This window comes from Haliaeetus leucocephalus, unplaced genomic scaffold (genome assembly GCF_000737465.1).
Source record: "Haliaeetus leucocephalus isolate CR32 unplaced genomic scaffold, Haliaeetus_leucocephalus-4.0 Scaffold795, whole genome shotgun sequence".
Lineage (NCBI taxonomy): Eukaryota > Metazoa > Chordata > Aves > Accipitriformes > Accipitridae > Haliaeetus > Haliaeetus leucocephalus.
Genome location: NW_010973231.1, coordinates 41,947 through 58,504, shown reverse-complemented (window position 1 = coordinate 58,504; position 16,558 = coordinate 41,947). Strand labels below are relative to the sequence as shown.

Below are 16,558 nucleotides of genomic sequence, written 5' to 3'. Positions count from 1 at the left end.
GAATACATCTAGAAAAAAGCTGAAATGCTCAAGTCTCGTGCTTTAGAGCACATGGAAAAAAGTCCGCTTTGGGGAATGCTGCTGGGCTATCTGCAATCATGCTTTGCAAGGATACCAGGATTGCCCTGACGGGTGTGGTCTTAGAGTAGTCTCCAAGTAGGAATCTGTTTGCATAACAATTGCTTTAACCAGATGGTCAAGAAGTTAATGATCATGTAGATCGTTTCCTGTTGTATTGTGTGTCTTTCCCAATCCAAAAACACAGATAAGCAAGATCTGTAGGAAGAGCTTAGCCAGGAGAGGCAGGCACAAGCTGGTTTTCATCTGCCCGCTGTATGCCTGTATATTTTTTCATGCTCAGTGGAAGAGAAGGTTAAACATTAAGACTACATAAAAGACACTCAGTGCTTCTTTTATATATACAAGGTGAAATCATTGTAACTATTTACAACATATGCGACGTCAGTGACTTTTTTAAGTCTTTGTAAAATCCAGGCTTCAGCGTGTACCTTTGGGTATGCATACATGGCATGCAACTGTCAGGCCCATCCAGTGATAATACAAACTCGATACTGTAAGTAGTATCACTGCATATACGAGCTTCTCTCAGGTTGTACTATCCTGCTTCTCAGCAAAGCATCCCAGCATGCTGTGTAGATACATATAAGGAATGTATATAACCATGCATGGGAAGCGTTACAGGTTTGGGCAGGGGGGTTGGAGGATAATAAAGCACATGGGTGTTAAAACTTAGATGCCACACTGATAATTTTGGCACCTTCTCCCCAGGGTGGAACTCAACCACCGCCCAACAAATCTTCCTATGCAGTCTTCCTATAGTGTTCTCAGAGACTTAGCAACTCAGGCCGGACACACAATCTGGTGGGGTCCTCCTTGAGCCAGCAAGCAGCGGGCATGTCTTAATCTCCATCTCTTGCTGGAGCTTTTATAGAAAATAGAGAGGCATTGATCCACAACAGAAATCCCATTTCAGAGAGGGGACTAGCACAGGCATTCATTGCAAGTACTGAATGTTAGTGCCTGCTCTCAGGGACACTGCTGGTCACATCTGTCTGCTGCTCTGCGTAACGCGGATATGGTCTGGGAAGCAAGGGATCCTCCCCAGATATGGCTCTGATCACCGGACATCGCTGTGCATTTCACTTTGCCAAACCAGCTGAACCATCAAAAAAATCCTGATAAATTTAGGCTGTAATTTCTATTAGTTTCCTCAACTCAATGCACAAAAGTTTTGGGATCTATGAAGGCCAGTGTGTAACTGGAGTTAGTCCACAACTTCACTTGCCGTTTGAAATGTCCAACACTACAAAATACCAAGTTTCAAACCTGAAATGAAGACATTACAGAAACAGCTAAAGTAGGTAAACTTGTATTTTTATTTTATTGGATCCATAACTCTAAGTACCAGGAAAGATGGCCAACAAATTAATTTCAGGAATTTTCTAGTCAAAATGATCCAAGAAAAAGGAATTCTTTGTAGATCAGGTTTTCTCACTCCTTCTGAAACCATGATTCTGCATTCAAATGCATTAACTATTAGCTGACTCCTTTCCCTGTAAAAACCTCCCGCCTACCTCCACTTCCTTCAGTTTTCTTTTGAAATGCATCCTGCCTTCTACATGATTAGTAAGCCACTGAAACAGTATTTGTAGAATTATGCCTACCACTTTATATCTTCAAGACAAAACTTTCTAAACCAGCATGCTGTAACGTTACAGCCTCTAGTGTGTCAAATAATTCCTTTTCATTTAGCTTCACTTCCTAAAGACTGTATTCCTCTTAGCCCTACCTTAAATATCTTTCTTCTCTTAGCTCCTCCAAATACCGTTGCCCCACAAGACTACAGAAATTGGATATCCAACAAACTTTTTCTATCTGTTTCCTTTCAAATCCAACATTTCTTCATCCTTGCCCTGAGAACTTTCTTTCCACAGGCAGCAATATCCCCTATCCCTCACTCTGGTACTTCACTTATTAGTCTGTGTCTTAGTATGCCATTCAGCATCTGTGGCCTCCCAAGACCTTCCTGGTCCCAAATCATTCTTTTCAGGGACTGCTTCCATACATCCACACAAAATGTTGCCCCATCATAAAAAAGTTCCTCTGTTTCTGCAGAAAAAATAAAGGGAAGATAAAAGCTGATTTTGAATACAGCATTGTTGGCTGGGATCCCTATTACTCAGGCATTCTCCCATCAACTCGAGCTTTACGGGAAAGTGAAACTCATAGTTTACTCAATGTTCTTGCAGCCCAGTACTTTAATTGGAAAGCATCATAAAATTCTGATATGTTTTGGTGAAGAAACTTGTGCAAGAAACTGGATGTACTGCACTGACTCAGTTCAAGATGGGGCTTGCAGATGCTGGTCTTCTACCTTGCCATCTATGTCAAAGAGAGAAAAAGCTTTTAAAACCTGCTAAAGATCAGAAAGTGATAAAGGAAGCACTGACTAATCCTTCGGGTTCTCTCAAAATGCTTATTAGGAAATAAGGCTAAGTTTATAAATAGTCCTTATATATGTGTGTAATTCTTACACAAGCTTTCTGACAGATAAGCAATTATCTGCATGCTATATAGCCATTATGCCTTTCTCACCTATACAGGTATCGGCTTTCAAATCTTTAGTAGTTCTCTCGGCCTTGAATCTTTCAGATATAAGCTTTAAACTTTAAAAATAGAGTATTATACGTTGGAGGAAAATACGTTGTGCCAGATCCAACACCCAAGAGAGGTAAGACTGCCACAGCTCCATGCCCACAGGTTCCATCAGTAGCAAGGCAGAGGGTGTATTCCCGTCAGGCACATGCACACAAGAGCACGCATATATACCACATATGTAAATATATATGTGACCAGCCACACTGATCACAGACAAACACACGCATCCCTCACACAAACACAGACAGCACCAACAGCCTCATCCTGCTTCCCTCTCCAGCTGAGCAGGTTGGAGGTCCACTAGTGAGAAAAAAAGAAAAAAAATATATATGCACATATGCATATTAACAATGTGGATCCTTCTAGCAGCTAGTCTTAGACACTCAGTCCTCCCAGTTGCTGGCACATGCAAGTTCCTGAGGCCACAGACCCACTGCACTTGCTGGCGCAGACCATCTCAGCCCCCTGTCTCCTAAACATGCAGAGCTAGCTGGGACTCCCCTGGTTCCCAATAGCCAGCCCCACCAAGGCCACATCCTTAGAGACACAGAGCCACTCACAGACTCAGTGTTGCCCAGGGCACCCTGATCCCCCCGTAGCTACCACCCTTTGGTCTTCCCCTTAGACACATGCATGCTCCCCTTCACACCTTGAGACCCCCCAGACCCTACGGTCTCTCCAGCAGCTGGCAAGGACTCCTCTGGTCTCCAGTAACCAACTGCCCCACAGTCTCACCCTTAGAGACATCCCTGGCTCCCAGGCCACTTCACCTACTGGCTGGACAGTCCAGCTTGACCTTCACTAGTGCTCACACACTCGCTCGCACACCCGCACTCACTCCAGTTGCTGCACCACAGGCACACAGGCCCTCTGACACATGAGCTGACTGCTGGTGCTGCACTCAGACCCACATACACACACGTGCACACAGAACAGAGAACTCTCAACCCAGGCAAGAGCTAGAAAGAAATTTAATATGACACTACTCTCCCCTTGCACAGCACTTCCCAGACATCTCTTTCACCTCCTGGAGAAAGGGATTGCCCTTCTGTTACTCTGCTTTAGTATCTCCATGGTGCTGCTCAGCTGCGCTTAGGTCCTGCAGGCTGTCATAGGGCACTTTGTTGCCCCAGGCCATAAGCAGATCAGGTCCCATCACCACCCTGGATCTCCTTCCAATCCCTCCACAAACATATTCCCCAAAGAGGTCCCTGTGCCTCCAGGGGGGGAGCGTAAACACAGCCAGGGAATGTCTGGGCAGGGTGTCCTGTGGCCCTGCCAAACCCCCTAACTCCAAGCCTGATTTAAAAAAAATGAATTGGCGTATAGAGATGAAGGAGGTAGGGCGAAAGGCACAAAATTGTTAATATAGGTAGGTGAGGCTGAAATTTCTACATTTTGTCACTCCCAAAGGCCCGGAGTGTTCCTGTATGAACTGCAGCCCTGATGATACCCGATTTTGTAGTCAGAAATTCCGAGGAGAACCTTTTGCAGCTGTTAATACCCCTTTGTAACTGGATTCCTCCCATTCCAACAAGTAGTTCGCAAAGAACCAAAACAGAATCTGATGGCGTGGCAAGATAACCAGACACTACTGCATGCTGAAACCTGCGGCCGCGGACGGCTTGCACAAGAGGCTCTGCCGTTCCAGAACCGCGGTGGCCGGACCTGAAGTTACCCACGGCTTTGCCCTCCCGCAGAGACTTGGGGAGCGGCTCGGCAGCCCTCCATCCTCCTGGGGACGGAGGAGCCTGCGTGAAACCGAACTCGCTGCCCTCGGCTAGCAGGGAGCGCGGCAGCGCCACGGAGCCAAGAGCAGAGCAGAGCAAACCGGGCCACCTTCCGTACCGCGAGAGCCAGCAGCGCGGCAGCGGCCCGGGCCCCGGCGGGCGGCTGAGGGGGAAGGCGGCACCGCCCCCGCGGCTCCCGTTCGCCAGGCGGGCCACCCCGCCACCTAGCGCGCAGCCGCACTGGTTCAAAACGCTTCACTGCTCACGTCGGAGAAGCCGCTTCCGTTTCCAACGCCGCATTCCGGCCACACCTGCCTGTGCCGGAGCCCCGGCTCGCTCCGCCGCCCTGCCCACCCGAGAAGGACCCCGCGCTCCGCCGCCCCAGCGAGCCATGTCCGCCAAGGGTAAGGCTCCAGGCCGCCGCCGCCCTGCCGGTCCCCCGAGAGAGAGGGGGACGGGACGGGACGCGGAGAGCGGACGCTCCCTCATCGTTCGCGACAGCCCCGGCGTTCTCTGCCGAGCCGGCCGAGCCACGCCCACCGCGCCCGGCGCTATTCGCCGGTTCCGGCACGGCGAGGCGCCGCCATTGGCTTTCGCTTCTGCCCGTCGCCGCCGCGTCAGCGGTGGCTCGTGGCGCGGAGGGCGCGCGGGCGGTTAGAGGCGCTGTGTGGACTGGGGGTGGCGGGGCGGGCAGCGCTAACGGTTTCTGCGCGGGGGGCGGGCCGAGGGTCCCCGCGGGGGGCAGGCGCCGCTCTTCCCCCTCCGGGCGCGCGGGGCGGCGTACCTGCCCCAGCGGGCTCCCGCGTTGTCCGCGGCCCGCGCGTTTTCCCCGGGGACGCGTGTTGCCGAGGTGCCCCTGCAGCGTCGCTTCTTCCGCAGCTGAGCCGTGGGCAGAGGGGCCGGCGTGCGTGGTTGTGCCGCGGTAGCGCTGGAAGCGGGGCTCTCCCGGGGAAGTTCCTGCTCCGACGTAATGCGCCCGTGCCACAGCGATGATCTGGCGGGCGGTGTAGGGCCGGAGGGTCACAGCGGCAGTTGCGTGGTTTGCGGCGGGGGAAGCTTTTGCTTTCTTTAGCCCTCGAATGGTGGGTAAGCGTAGCGGCAAAACGTGGGGAAGGCTTCGTTGTGGAACAGCGACGTCTCGGCCCTAGCAGGTCCCCGAGCGCTGCTGTTACTCGGATACAAAACCCGAGTTCCAGCGGAGATGAGTAACGCTCCTGAAGTGAGATGCCTGCCCTAATGATCTTCCCATTCGAAGACGTAATGCGTACTGCAACTTCTGTATCTTAGAGGTATATGGGCTTCACTTACTTAGGATCAAACCAGGTCTATTTCTGTCAGTTACACGCTTCACCTTGCCCTTCCCAGGAGTAATGTTTATACAGTTTCACATCAGTTTGAGCTTACTTAGCTTGTCATTGCCGTCACAGTCCCCTACCCTCTCAAGAGGTTTCAGTTGTCTTTTGCTCAGATGCCCGATTTCCTTGTGTGACTTCAAGGTTCAGGGAGCTTTTCTGGATAAAAAATAATTTCATTTTTGGTGTGTTTAGGCTTCGGCCAGTTCACTGTGCAATTATATAAGTGTCAGCACGAAGTAAGGGGGTAGGACTGAGGTGCAGGAAGGTGGGAGCATAGCAATCCTAATATACTCCCAATTAAGCAAACGTGCAGGGTAATGCACTGGGTGTCTGTGCCTTCTCCTTTGTCCTCAATTTTTTAGTCTCCTGATCGGCTTTGTCTATAACTTAGTAATCTTAACAAATATTAAGACTGTTCTAAATTCCTTGGTAATAGAAAAGATGTGCCATTAATAATATTCCTCAGTCAAAAGGTGCAGTGTGAGCTCAGATCTTATTAGACATCAGAGGCCTCTCTAAGATTTGTTTTACCTCGAGTTTTGATCTTACTAGCATCTCAGTAATCCAAATATGAAACTAAAGCCAAGGGAAATCTGGTTTCATTATTCTGCTTCTTTGTGTTTGCTGTATTTTGGTTTGTATTTGCTCAATACGTGATCCCATTGTCTTAACCTGTTGCAAATTTCAGTCATGCAAATTCTGACTACAGCATTCTAAATTAACTATTGTTTCAGTGTTCAGAGACTGTTAGTAAGCATTTTATCTGTGGTAGAGTATTCTGGTGTCTCTGATCTGTGACAGCCTGTCTAGATTAAGGACAAAATTATCAGAAATATGCTAAATCCAAGGATGCGACTTGAGGTATATGGTATCCAGTTTTTCTGAGTGCAGCATTTAAGTATCTATAAAGTGTAGTTCCTCTTACAGTAGCTTCCATGGCTGTCTGTTGCACTTGGGAGTATTGAGATCACGTTTGCAGAAATACAGACATGTGTCTAACTGAACTCTTAGAAAATGAAGAAAAAAATACTGGATTTCTGTGAAAAGTTTGATTTCGTTTTAGTGATTTTGCTAGCAGCCCCCAGGAACTCTGTAACAGATGTTGGGATAGGATTTAGTACTACTCAGTGCCTTCAGCTATCTCTCATTTGCCTCTCCTTACCATTCTATACCTCATGGTTACCTATGTTTCTATTTCCGCAATAACTGAGAGCATTCATCAGGTAATGTCTGACTCGGTACAAGTCATTCCTTATCCCACTGGTTTATGTGGTGTATTTAATTAGTAATGTACTTGGGGGAAGAGAAGTTGTCTGTCAGCTTGTCTTCAGACTTCAGCTGGTGCATCAGATGTGGCTGTATTTCTGTGCTCGTAGCTTTGATTATCATAGTATGCAGAAATGTGCTTAAAACTCTTGGTTACATCTGCAATGAGATTGAGTTAATAGGCAAATGATTACTTGAAGCTGGGATGGGATGATACTACCCCTGAAAGGCATTATGATGCTGGTGTCCCTGTGCTCTTCCTTCTGTTAGTTCCTTTTTTTGTGTATGTTAGAGTTAAGTGTCAGGCCAGAAATAGAGCAGGATTTAGTTGTGGTCCAAGTTAATCCTGGCTGGCCCTCCTTTTGTGACTTAGTTTAAAGCCAGGTAACTTCCTTGATATATCTTTTAGTTGTTTGGGTAGGGTTGCTTTGCTTGATTTGCGTTGGTATGTAATCTGTAGTTGCTACAGAGTTTTGGGGACTTTTATGTTTGTCTTAACTCTGGCTTTGAAAGAGTTCATGTTTGGTTTTGGGGTTTTGTGGGGGGGTTTTGTTTGTTTGCCTTTTTTTAGTGTTTCTTGATGTTTAATATCAATGTCTTTCCATCTTTAAGTTATTTTGGTGGTCCGTCTGTGTTTCCCCAGCCCGAGTTTTCTTTACGTTGCAGTTTGGTTTTATTTGTCTTTCATTCTTATGTTTCACATTTTTCTTCTGTTTTCAGCTCTTTTCACCAAAGCCTACACTACTATATTATTTTGGGATAGGTGACTGAGCAGTAGTAAAAAGATAAGCAGTCATTTGGTTGCTGGATTATGTTGATCAAATGACAGAGTTTCCAAAGAAGAGAGAAAACTTTCAAGTCATATTTACCTTTACATGTATTTCTCTATTGGAAATAAATTCCTTATGATGCTTGGGTTTACTTTGATGCATAAAAAGCTGTAACTTAATATAACAGTGTAACTTATGATGCAGGGTTAGACACACAGTTGGATGTTTTTGCATGTAAATCATTATGAAAGCTGGGCTCACGATTAAGTGCCTTTAACTTTCTACAAATACCTGCTACCTGATGATTTTGTGCAGAAGCAGAGAAGAGCTCCTGGTGAAAGAATTCTAAATGGTGAACATAAACAGCTTTTAAATTAAAAAGAGCACCTCCAATCTTGGCTTTCTAATTTGGTCACTTCACAGCACTGCTCTGTCTACAACTATCTTTCTGTACAATGCATTTTTTTAATGAACCTCTACCTTATATTATAGCATATCCTACTGCCTTACCGAAAATAGTGTCATAGTCTATACCGTATAACCCAGAGCATGCATTGAGTCTGAGAAGGAAATTAGTTTGGTGATGTTTTCTAATTTTAGATGATTGTCACTTCAGTTTTCAAACAAAGTCAGAGTTCTCTTAAACTGATAACTTCTTCCAATGACTGGATAAACCACCCTGTTTAATCCTACTATAATGTGTAATTCACTTCACAGTAAAAGCCTTATTTGAAACATATAAGCTTAAAATATTTTCTTAATCACACTTTTTAAATTTATAATTTCCTTTCTAGACTTACTGGAAATGTCTAAATATCTATGTCATGATATTTTGTGTCAGTAGAGTTAATTAATACAATGAAATTAACTTGGCACAAGAAATGCAGTTGCATCTTCATTCAAGTCACAAGTAAAAAAATCTTGATGGCTTCTTTTTTTTTTAGGAGTACAAATTAATCATGGAATTTGGCAGTTTGTAGTTTCTACTTGAGAGAGACAGATCTGGATTTAATATTATTTGGTGCTATATAGATGGTATTACTCCATATTGCTAGCACTTTTAAGAAGCATCAGAAATACTTAGAATTGCTAACAGGACTAAGTTGCAGTTTCTTTAAGACTATGAGTAAAAAGCTGGAATTCTTTTGTCACAAGTTTTTGAAGGTGTGAAGATTGTAGTTGAATGGATGAAGTTGTCCTCACATGGAAGAATGACTACAGTAGTAACATTAAGAGTTGTTTTCCCTTGCCTGAATAAGATATGTATAGGCCTATAAGATAAGAACTGCTTCTCCCCCCCCCCCCCCCCCCCCCCTTTTTTTTAAACTAGCTAATATTAGCTGCCAAGTCTTCTAAACAAAATATTCTTGAGCACAGACATTCTCTTGGTGATGAATGTAGTCAATCTACAGCAAAGACATTTAAATTTGTCCGCTGACTTTAGAGGCAAGACAACTAGAATACATTAAGAAAAGTGGTGCTTGGTATAAAGCAGGTGGGTCTGCATTTCTTGGAGCAGCTTTCCTTATCGTTGCAGTGACCAGTCATGTTGATAAACCTTCATAGAAATGGGTCGTGTATTCTAATCTCAAAATTTCTTGACTGTCCATTAAGAGTGCCATTTTGAAGAGGGAATAATTTCCTTTCCCTGTATGAGAGCAGCCATGTTCAGCAATGGGTGATGGAAGTTAAAAGCCCTGGGGATGAGGAGGATCCTGACCACCATCTTAGAGGTTAAAAGTTTTGAGTTTTGTTGCTGCATTGCTTCTACATCATTGTAGAAATGTTGTAATTAATCAAGATATTTTTTGGAAGTGAGGTGTTTTCCCTTTCTGTATTTTCCTGTTTGATCAATGTTTATCCTCCAGCTGAGTTGCTTTAGCTATAGATTTTGGCCCTTCCCTTGTGAAGGCAAATCTGTTCTGATCATTCTCCTGCAAGGGCACCATAAAGAACATGTCCTTCATATCAATAGTAGCTAAAATTGGATGGGCCTGTTCTTGTATGGTGGAGGTTAGCTCAGCTATATTTGGCAGTGCTGTTGTCCCACAAGTGGGGTCATTTACCCGGTGTGCGAAATGCCAATATACACACAGAGCAGAGGTATTTTATTCCAATTCATGTTTGCGCAAAGATGGGGGCTAGATGGTAATCCACAAAGCTAGCACACTTCATACCTAAACGGACAAGCAATTTATACGGTTCAGTTATTCATATTCAATTTCCAAAGTTCTTCCCCAAAGCTATTACTGGTAGTCACTTACCTAGCACAGTTTCTATTGGGTTAAAGTTTCCCCGTTTTGAATTAAAGGTACAGTGTTCTTTTATTCTACAGCGCATGCTCAAGGACAGTTAGGGGGTAAGTATTTCTGGTCTGGAATTGAGTCGGTGGTCATGATCTCCCCCCTGCCGCCTTTACCTTTCCTCCAGTTATCGAAGATTTTTGCTGACGTTATGCCTATTAGCAATTATTAAACTTTTCGGTGCCTCCTGGGGTAGGATGTTCTCTTCTTAGCGGTATTTTAGTTCTTCAGGGCCACAGCCGTTAGCAAGGCATGCCTTGTGTATACAAAGGGTATCTTATTTCACAAGACCTTTGTGGTACATCACTTCTTAAGTACATCAGTGCCGCTGTTAAAGGGCTGGTTTTAGCGTTCAGGCGCCTGTAATCTATGGTTAGTCGCCACTTTCCGCTTGGCTTCCATACGGGCCACACAAGGGAATTGTATGGGGAGTGGGTCTGGGTGATCACCCCTTGTTCTTGTAACTCTTTTATCACTGGGGTGATAACCTCCTTTGCTCCCAGGGGTAGAGGATGTTTCACGTTTACAATTTTAGAGGGGGGGAAGCTGCGGCACAGTTCGCAGAAGCCTAATCGGAACAACCGGGGAGCCAAATTTCCACTCTCTCCCTTTAGAATCTATCCAGGCTTTCCCCTTTAATAGCTCTAATCCCAGGATATTGGTGGGAAGGACGCCTATTATCATTGTGGTTACAGTGGGAGTGGTGTCCCCGGGCAACCAGCTTTGCACTCGGGCCGTAGGTTGAGGTCTGGAATTTCCGAAAACATCAGTAACTCAAATACGCTTTTTGTCGGGTGCTCTTCCGCTTCGGTTTGCCGTTTCACTGTTTAATGCTGACATCTGAGCCCCTGTGCCTACGAGAAAGGTAACCGGCGTTTTAAAGGGACCCAGGGCAAAAGTTACTAAGAGTTCCCCTGGTGGTTTTCTGTGAGCCTTCTAATGCAAACCCACCGGCCGTCCCCCGGCTCACTTAGTGGACCGCGGAAGGGGTTTCCCGATTCCGGAGAATTACGGCCTTCCTCCAGCGGTGCTGTAGGGGCGGCGACTTTTTGAGGCATCGGAATTGAGGGACCGCCTCCTTTTTTCAGGAGATTTTTGCGTGTGGGTTTCCACATTTTAGTAACAATTGTAAATTCGGAAGGGGTAAGCCGTCCCTTAGTTCTCGAGGGAGTCCTTTACTTAACCCCTTACTTCCGTAGCTGATTTCTCGATCCCCCACCCACCTCACTTTTACTGGGTAGATAGGACATCCTACCCTCTACTTCAGGTCCACGGACCCCCGCAGAGGCTTTCATGTCCTTACCAATTAAGCCCACCCAGCGGCCATAATTTATTAGCTCCTGAGCAATTTGTCCCCATGTAAGAGTGGCCCCTCTGCCGGGTCTGGCCACCAAAATTGCTCTTAGTCCTGAATTTGTACCGCATACACCTTTAGGGAGTCGGGAAGCCCTTTAATCAGGGGAGTCATTCTATCAGGGTTAGCAATTAATAACATGGGAGAGGGTTGACACACAACAAGATGTGTATCATGTGTAAGTTGGAGACAAGCTGCCTTTTTTATGCTCTCCATAAGCCAACTCAGCCTGGAGGTAGGAATAGCAACCAGGTCTCCTCTTTTGATGGGGTCCAATCCCCCATAATATGCTGCCCACTGAGTCAAGGACCAGGGCTCCCGTGGGTCATCCACAGTCAGGAATACCCCTGGACCCCAATATCCCTGAGCTTCTTCCTCCAATAATTTTATTCTGTCTCTCTCAGTCAAAGAAACTCCAAACATACTCAGTTTTGGTTTCTCTAGCTTGCCTGCTGTATTTTTCTTGCAATTTTGCTAACTTGGTCGCATTGTAGGGTATCTGTTTGACAATAATGTTTGGCTGATCATTTTCCCCATCTCCCCCCCTACTCAACCTCCATTTTAATGAGAGGTCGCATCTTTGGATTAGACATGGATTTAGCCTTAGCCTCTTCCATTTCTTTCCAGGGGTAATTGGGATCACTTTCTTGGCTGACAATATCAGCTTCTTTTGCAAAGCTAGAGAAACTGGATTTGCCATTTAAATCGTTTTCATACTCTGCTAGTTGCACCTTTAAGTCTCTTTCCCTAATACAAGCTTCCTGCAGGCTGTCTTGAAGGTTTTCCACAACCCTCTTTCCTTCTTTTACTATTTCCTCAGCCTGTTGCCGTTTAGCTCATTCTACCTCTAATTCTACCTGCACTTTAACTAATTCTTGTGATACCGGAAAGCCAGTTGAAGAAACTCTCTAAGACTTGTTTTGGAGTTTTAGAAAGCAGGCATTCTTTATTGCAGTGCTGGATGCACGGGGGATAATTCCACCTAGCGTGCATGCCACAGCTTCAGCACAAACAGGTTATATGGAGTAACAATTACATATTAATCGCATGAGTATACATACAAATTATAGTAACTGATTATCATAGTACTGCCTACATCCGATCATGTGCAATGTAGCATTCATTTGAGTTGAAGGGCAGCTTTTACGACCACCAATCCATTTGAGATTGTTGGCTGTCCTTGAAGTCTTTGTTCTTGTCCTTGTTCTTTGACCTTGAAGCTTAACGCAGTTTCAGTCACGTGGTCAGTTTCAACATTGTTCTTATCTAGTGTACAGGAACATCTAGTCATAAGAGCAAAGAACTGCAAAACTTATGAGTAACTACCTCTACTAGTTAATTGCTTGACTATACTTTTGTCTACTGTTTCAATCACAGTGTTAGTATAAGATTTCTAATAATTATTTACCAAATCTTACTTTTACAGTCACCTAGTAGCAAACCAGTTTCCACGGCTGGTACAAAATAAGACCATCAAAATATTTAGACATACCATACAGAATGTATGGAAATACTCTATCGCTTGCAGGGATTGATTCACCTCATGTTCCGTTTGCTTAATGGTATGTTTGTCCCTCTGGGTGGCTATTAGTGCCACCCCCAGAACACCACAGACAATTAATTGCCTTGCCTTTACCAGCCTTAAGATGTTTTTCTTTTGCCAAACTTCTTCTTCAGAGATTGCCAATTTTTCTCCGCCCAGCCGTTAACCTGGCGGAGTGGGACATGCTTTATATCCTTTTAACAAATCCAACAGCAGGGAGCAGTCAAGATCGGGTTTATCTCGGGCTGCCATGATCTTCTATTGGAGAATTCGGCTTCAGCTGAATGTCAGTTCTCCTTTCCTCAGCACTCCAACTGATATTCCCCCCCCCCTTTTTTTTTCTTATTACAAACCCTCCTTGCTGTTTCAGACTATCCTGTCCGTGACACCAATTTAGATGTCCCATCCCACTCGGCAGGCTCGGGGGAGGTGATCTTTTAGTAGTCTGTTGCAGCACACAAGCGTCACAACAATGACTCAGGAGGGACAGGGAAAATTTCAACACCCCGTTTCGCTCAGCAAATCCCAGCGCAGGAGTCATGACAATGGCTCCTAAATGCCAAAATGTGTTTTATTTAACAATGACTTATACACAAGTGTGGCTAAATTTGGCGTAGCAGATATTTTGAATAAAAAACTTGACACCTAACAGCTGTAGCCAAGTATTCCTAACAACAAAGTAGGAGGGAGGGGAGAGATAAGAGAAAAAAGGAGAGGTAAGTATCACCACCCTTGGATCCAGTGAGGAAGGAGTCTCAGTAGAAACTGGATTTCTCAGGCAGCAGGCGCATGCCTGGGGGCTTGGTGTGTGTCCCCGTCCCCGCTCTCCCCCCACCTGCTTCATACCCTCGTTGGAGAGCCCTTCGTGCAAGTCCTTCACGCAAGCCTTGTGGGGTTTTCTTGAAAGTTCTTGAGGGAGTTAGGGGGGTGTGGGGGGTGTTGCTGATGTGCCCTTATCCCATTTAACTTGTTTACCCAACTGCTGTGTTAAGGGCCTGTGGCAAAACTCCGACTCTGAACCTGTGACAAAATGTCCAAAACAGCTGCTAGAAAACTTCCCAGGAAGACCCTTGTCAGAAAGCTTCTTCGAGGCACAACCACTAGAAAGCCTCCCACAAACAGCTCACTACCCCACCTCTGCAGGGCATGTCCTATTTCAGCTGCTTGCAGCTACCTGCTTGGTTGTTTTAAGACAAAATGGTTGCCAGTCTCTCACAGTCTCTTGGTCCCTCACAGCAGCTAATTAAAACTGGTCGAGAACCATTCTTGAGCCTAAGTGACATATCCCAGCTCATGTCCACTCAGCTAAACTCCTTTTTGCAGAGCAACTATGCCCCAACTAGCTTTTTGGTTTCATTTACTACTGTAAACATAGCTATTGACTGCCTGGCAATTGATGGGTGTTTCTGAGCACACCCTCAATTTGGTGGAGTCTTTCCTAATCTGATGACAGCCAAATCCAAACGCTGCTGTGTTGTTTCATCTGGATTAGATGGGAGTAGAGGGAAATAATTAGATTAGATGGCCAGAGGGAAAACTTTGGCCTGCGGAATTCAGCTTCTTTCCCACCTTTTGGTCTCTTAAGAAATTGGAACAGAGAGAAGAGAGCATGATTTGGAGTGAATTGTGTCTTTAAGAGTAAAGAACCAGACCACTGTTACACAGCCTGATTCCTTCCTGGAGCTCGGTCCATCCCGTTCACTGAACAGGGTATCCTGTGGAAAATACAGCATGTGTTCATATAACTAGTGTTATGCAAGTGTGCTGGCTGAATTTAAGTTTTATCTACTACCTTTAGTGGTTCATGGTATGATTCCTTCCATTAATTTGTTTCATCAAGAATAAATTCTGCTCCCTCCCCAGAACACCAGATCTAGCTATAATAGCTATAATACAGTTATTCTCAAACCAGGACATTTTTTATTGATGTAGTATGTAGGAAAAAATCTGGTACTGGAGATTTGCCATTCAGTGTTTCTGCACAGCATCTCATCAGGAGCCCATGTTTGGTTTGATCTGAATACCAAATATGCAGTTAGGATTGTAGACTGGTTTGTTTCAAGTGTATTAAGCATTTCTTATTTATGAAAGTAAAATTTCTAAACCAATTTAATGTCATATGCTTGATTGTAAATAGTGGAGTTCTGAGAAGTGCTTGGTACTGGCTTATAACTGTTCCTGTTGAAGCTGGACGTTGTGGGAAGAGTTGGGTACTGAATAGTTTCAGGAATCCTGCCAGCGAAGCATTAGTAATCTGCTTCCCTTCTAGTGTGTGTTAAAACTTCAGTGCCTGTGTTTAAAAGTGACTTCACATTTAGATGCTGAAGTGAAACTGGCTTTAAATTAGCTATGGTACAATTCAGATAATGCTAGACATGATACAAGCACTACAGTTGTCATCTGATACTCAGAATGGTGTCTAGTCTTACTTGTTTCTCTTTCTGCATATGCTAATAGATTACGCATCTGTGAATGTTGAGGACGATGTTGAAGCAGTGATTATTGACCATGGAGAAAATGGATTGTCCACACAAAGCTGCATGTCAATGGAACAGAACTCTGAAGTAAACAGTGTTGTTCACCATGTGGCTCAACTTGCCTATGGTAATTACTGTTCGTTTTTATTGTGATCTAATAGTTAATGCTGTATGTTCAGCGCTGCTGTCTTGAATGCTTTCTGTATTACCCATATCTTTAAAACATATTTTATAAGAAAGCTACTTTATAGAAATTGCTTGGCAATGCATTTAAAAAGAGCTTTTTAGTTACTACTTTAGAGGTCTTTATTATAGTGAACCCACTGAAATATTATCTTTTAAAAAACCAATTTTTTACTTATAAAGTAGTATACCTAGGAGTGAATTAGCAAGCAATTTGGAAAATAAATGTCATGGAAGAACCTAACCCCAAAAATGAGGTTTTTAGATAAACTGTCCAGTGTAATTTAGTGGAGCACTGGAGATACTGGTGTGCAACAATAGTAAGATGGTTGTTTAAGGTCATAAATTATTAGCTGTAAGTAGCCTTTGGTGATTGTCTTAAATTCATTGTATTATTTTAACATGCAAGATCAAAGTCTCTCAGAAGTCTTACCCAATTCTCCATTGGCCCAGACAAAAATTAATCATAGCTGTTATGAGCATTTAGTAAGCCCAGTAGCAGTATTGCCAAGTTAGCAAGGAAAATGACTGTAACTAAGTGATGGCATTTATTAGTTTGTTGTTTGGGTTTGGTTTTGTTTTGTTTTTTTTTTTTTTATTTAGCCATTTGACTTTATAGAGAATCTCATCAGTATTTGTCTTCAGCAGAGTTAAGTTACATCTCTGTTTCCTAGTGTTGTTAGGTGCTTCTGAGAACCTTTAATCTTTTCTGGTCTTCTACTTGACAGTAGATTATACTGTAATTTTTTTGTACATTTATGTCTAAAAACATATTTTGGGGAGGAGGATGGTTTGGGTGGTTTATTTTGGTTTTTTTTGCTGTTTTATTAAAAAAAAAAAAATTCCTGCCCAAGAAACTGTCATAGACAGTTGCTGACCTTGATTTCAGGACATGAGT

At 44.2% G+C, this 16,558-nt stretch overlaps 1 protein-coding gene across 3 annotated transcripts in view; it reads left to right on the top strand.

The window, feature by feature from the left end:
• The first annotated feature begins 4,704 nt into the window (after positions 1–4,704).
• The window catches only part of BEND2 (BEN domain containing 2), a 34,322-nt gene continuing 22,468 nt past the window's right edge, over positions 4,705–16,558 (top strand). Inside the window, exons 1-2 of one of the 3 annotated variants that reach the window (XM_010581510.1) lie at positions 4,705–4,813; positions 15,458–15,604. In XM_010581510.1, coding sequence (XP_010579812.1) covers positions 4,801–4,813; positions 15,458–15,604 — 160 coding nt within the window. In that variant the 5' untranslated portion in view covers positions 4,705–4,800. Of the gene's footprint in view, positions 4,814–5,620; positions 5,699–15,457; positions 15,605–16,558 lie in introns of those variants that run through there. The other 2 variants (XM_010581511.1, XM_010581513.1) reach the window with 2 other exon arrangements.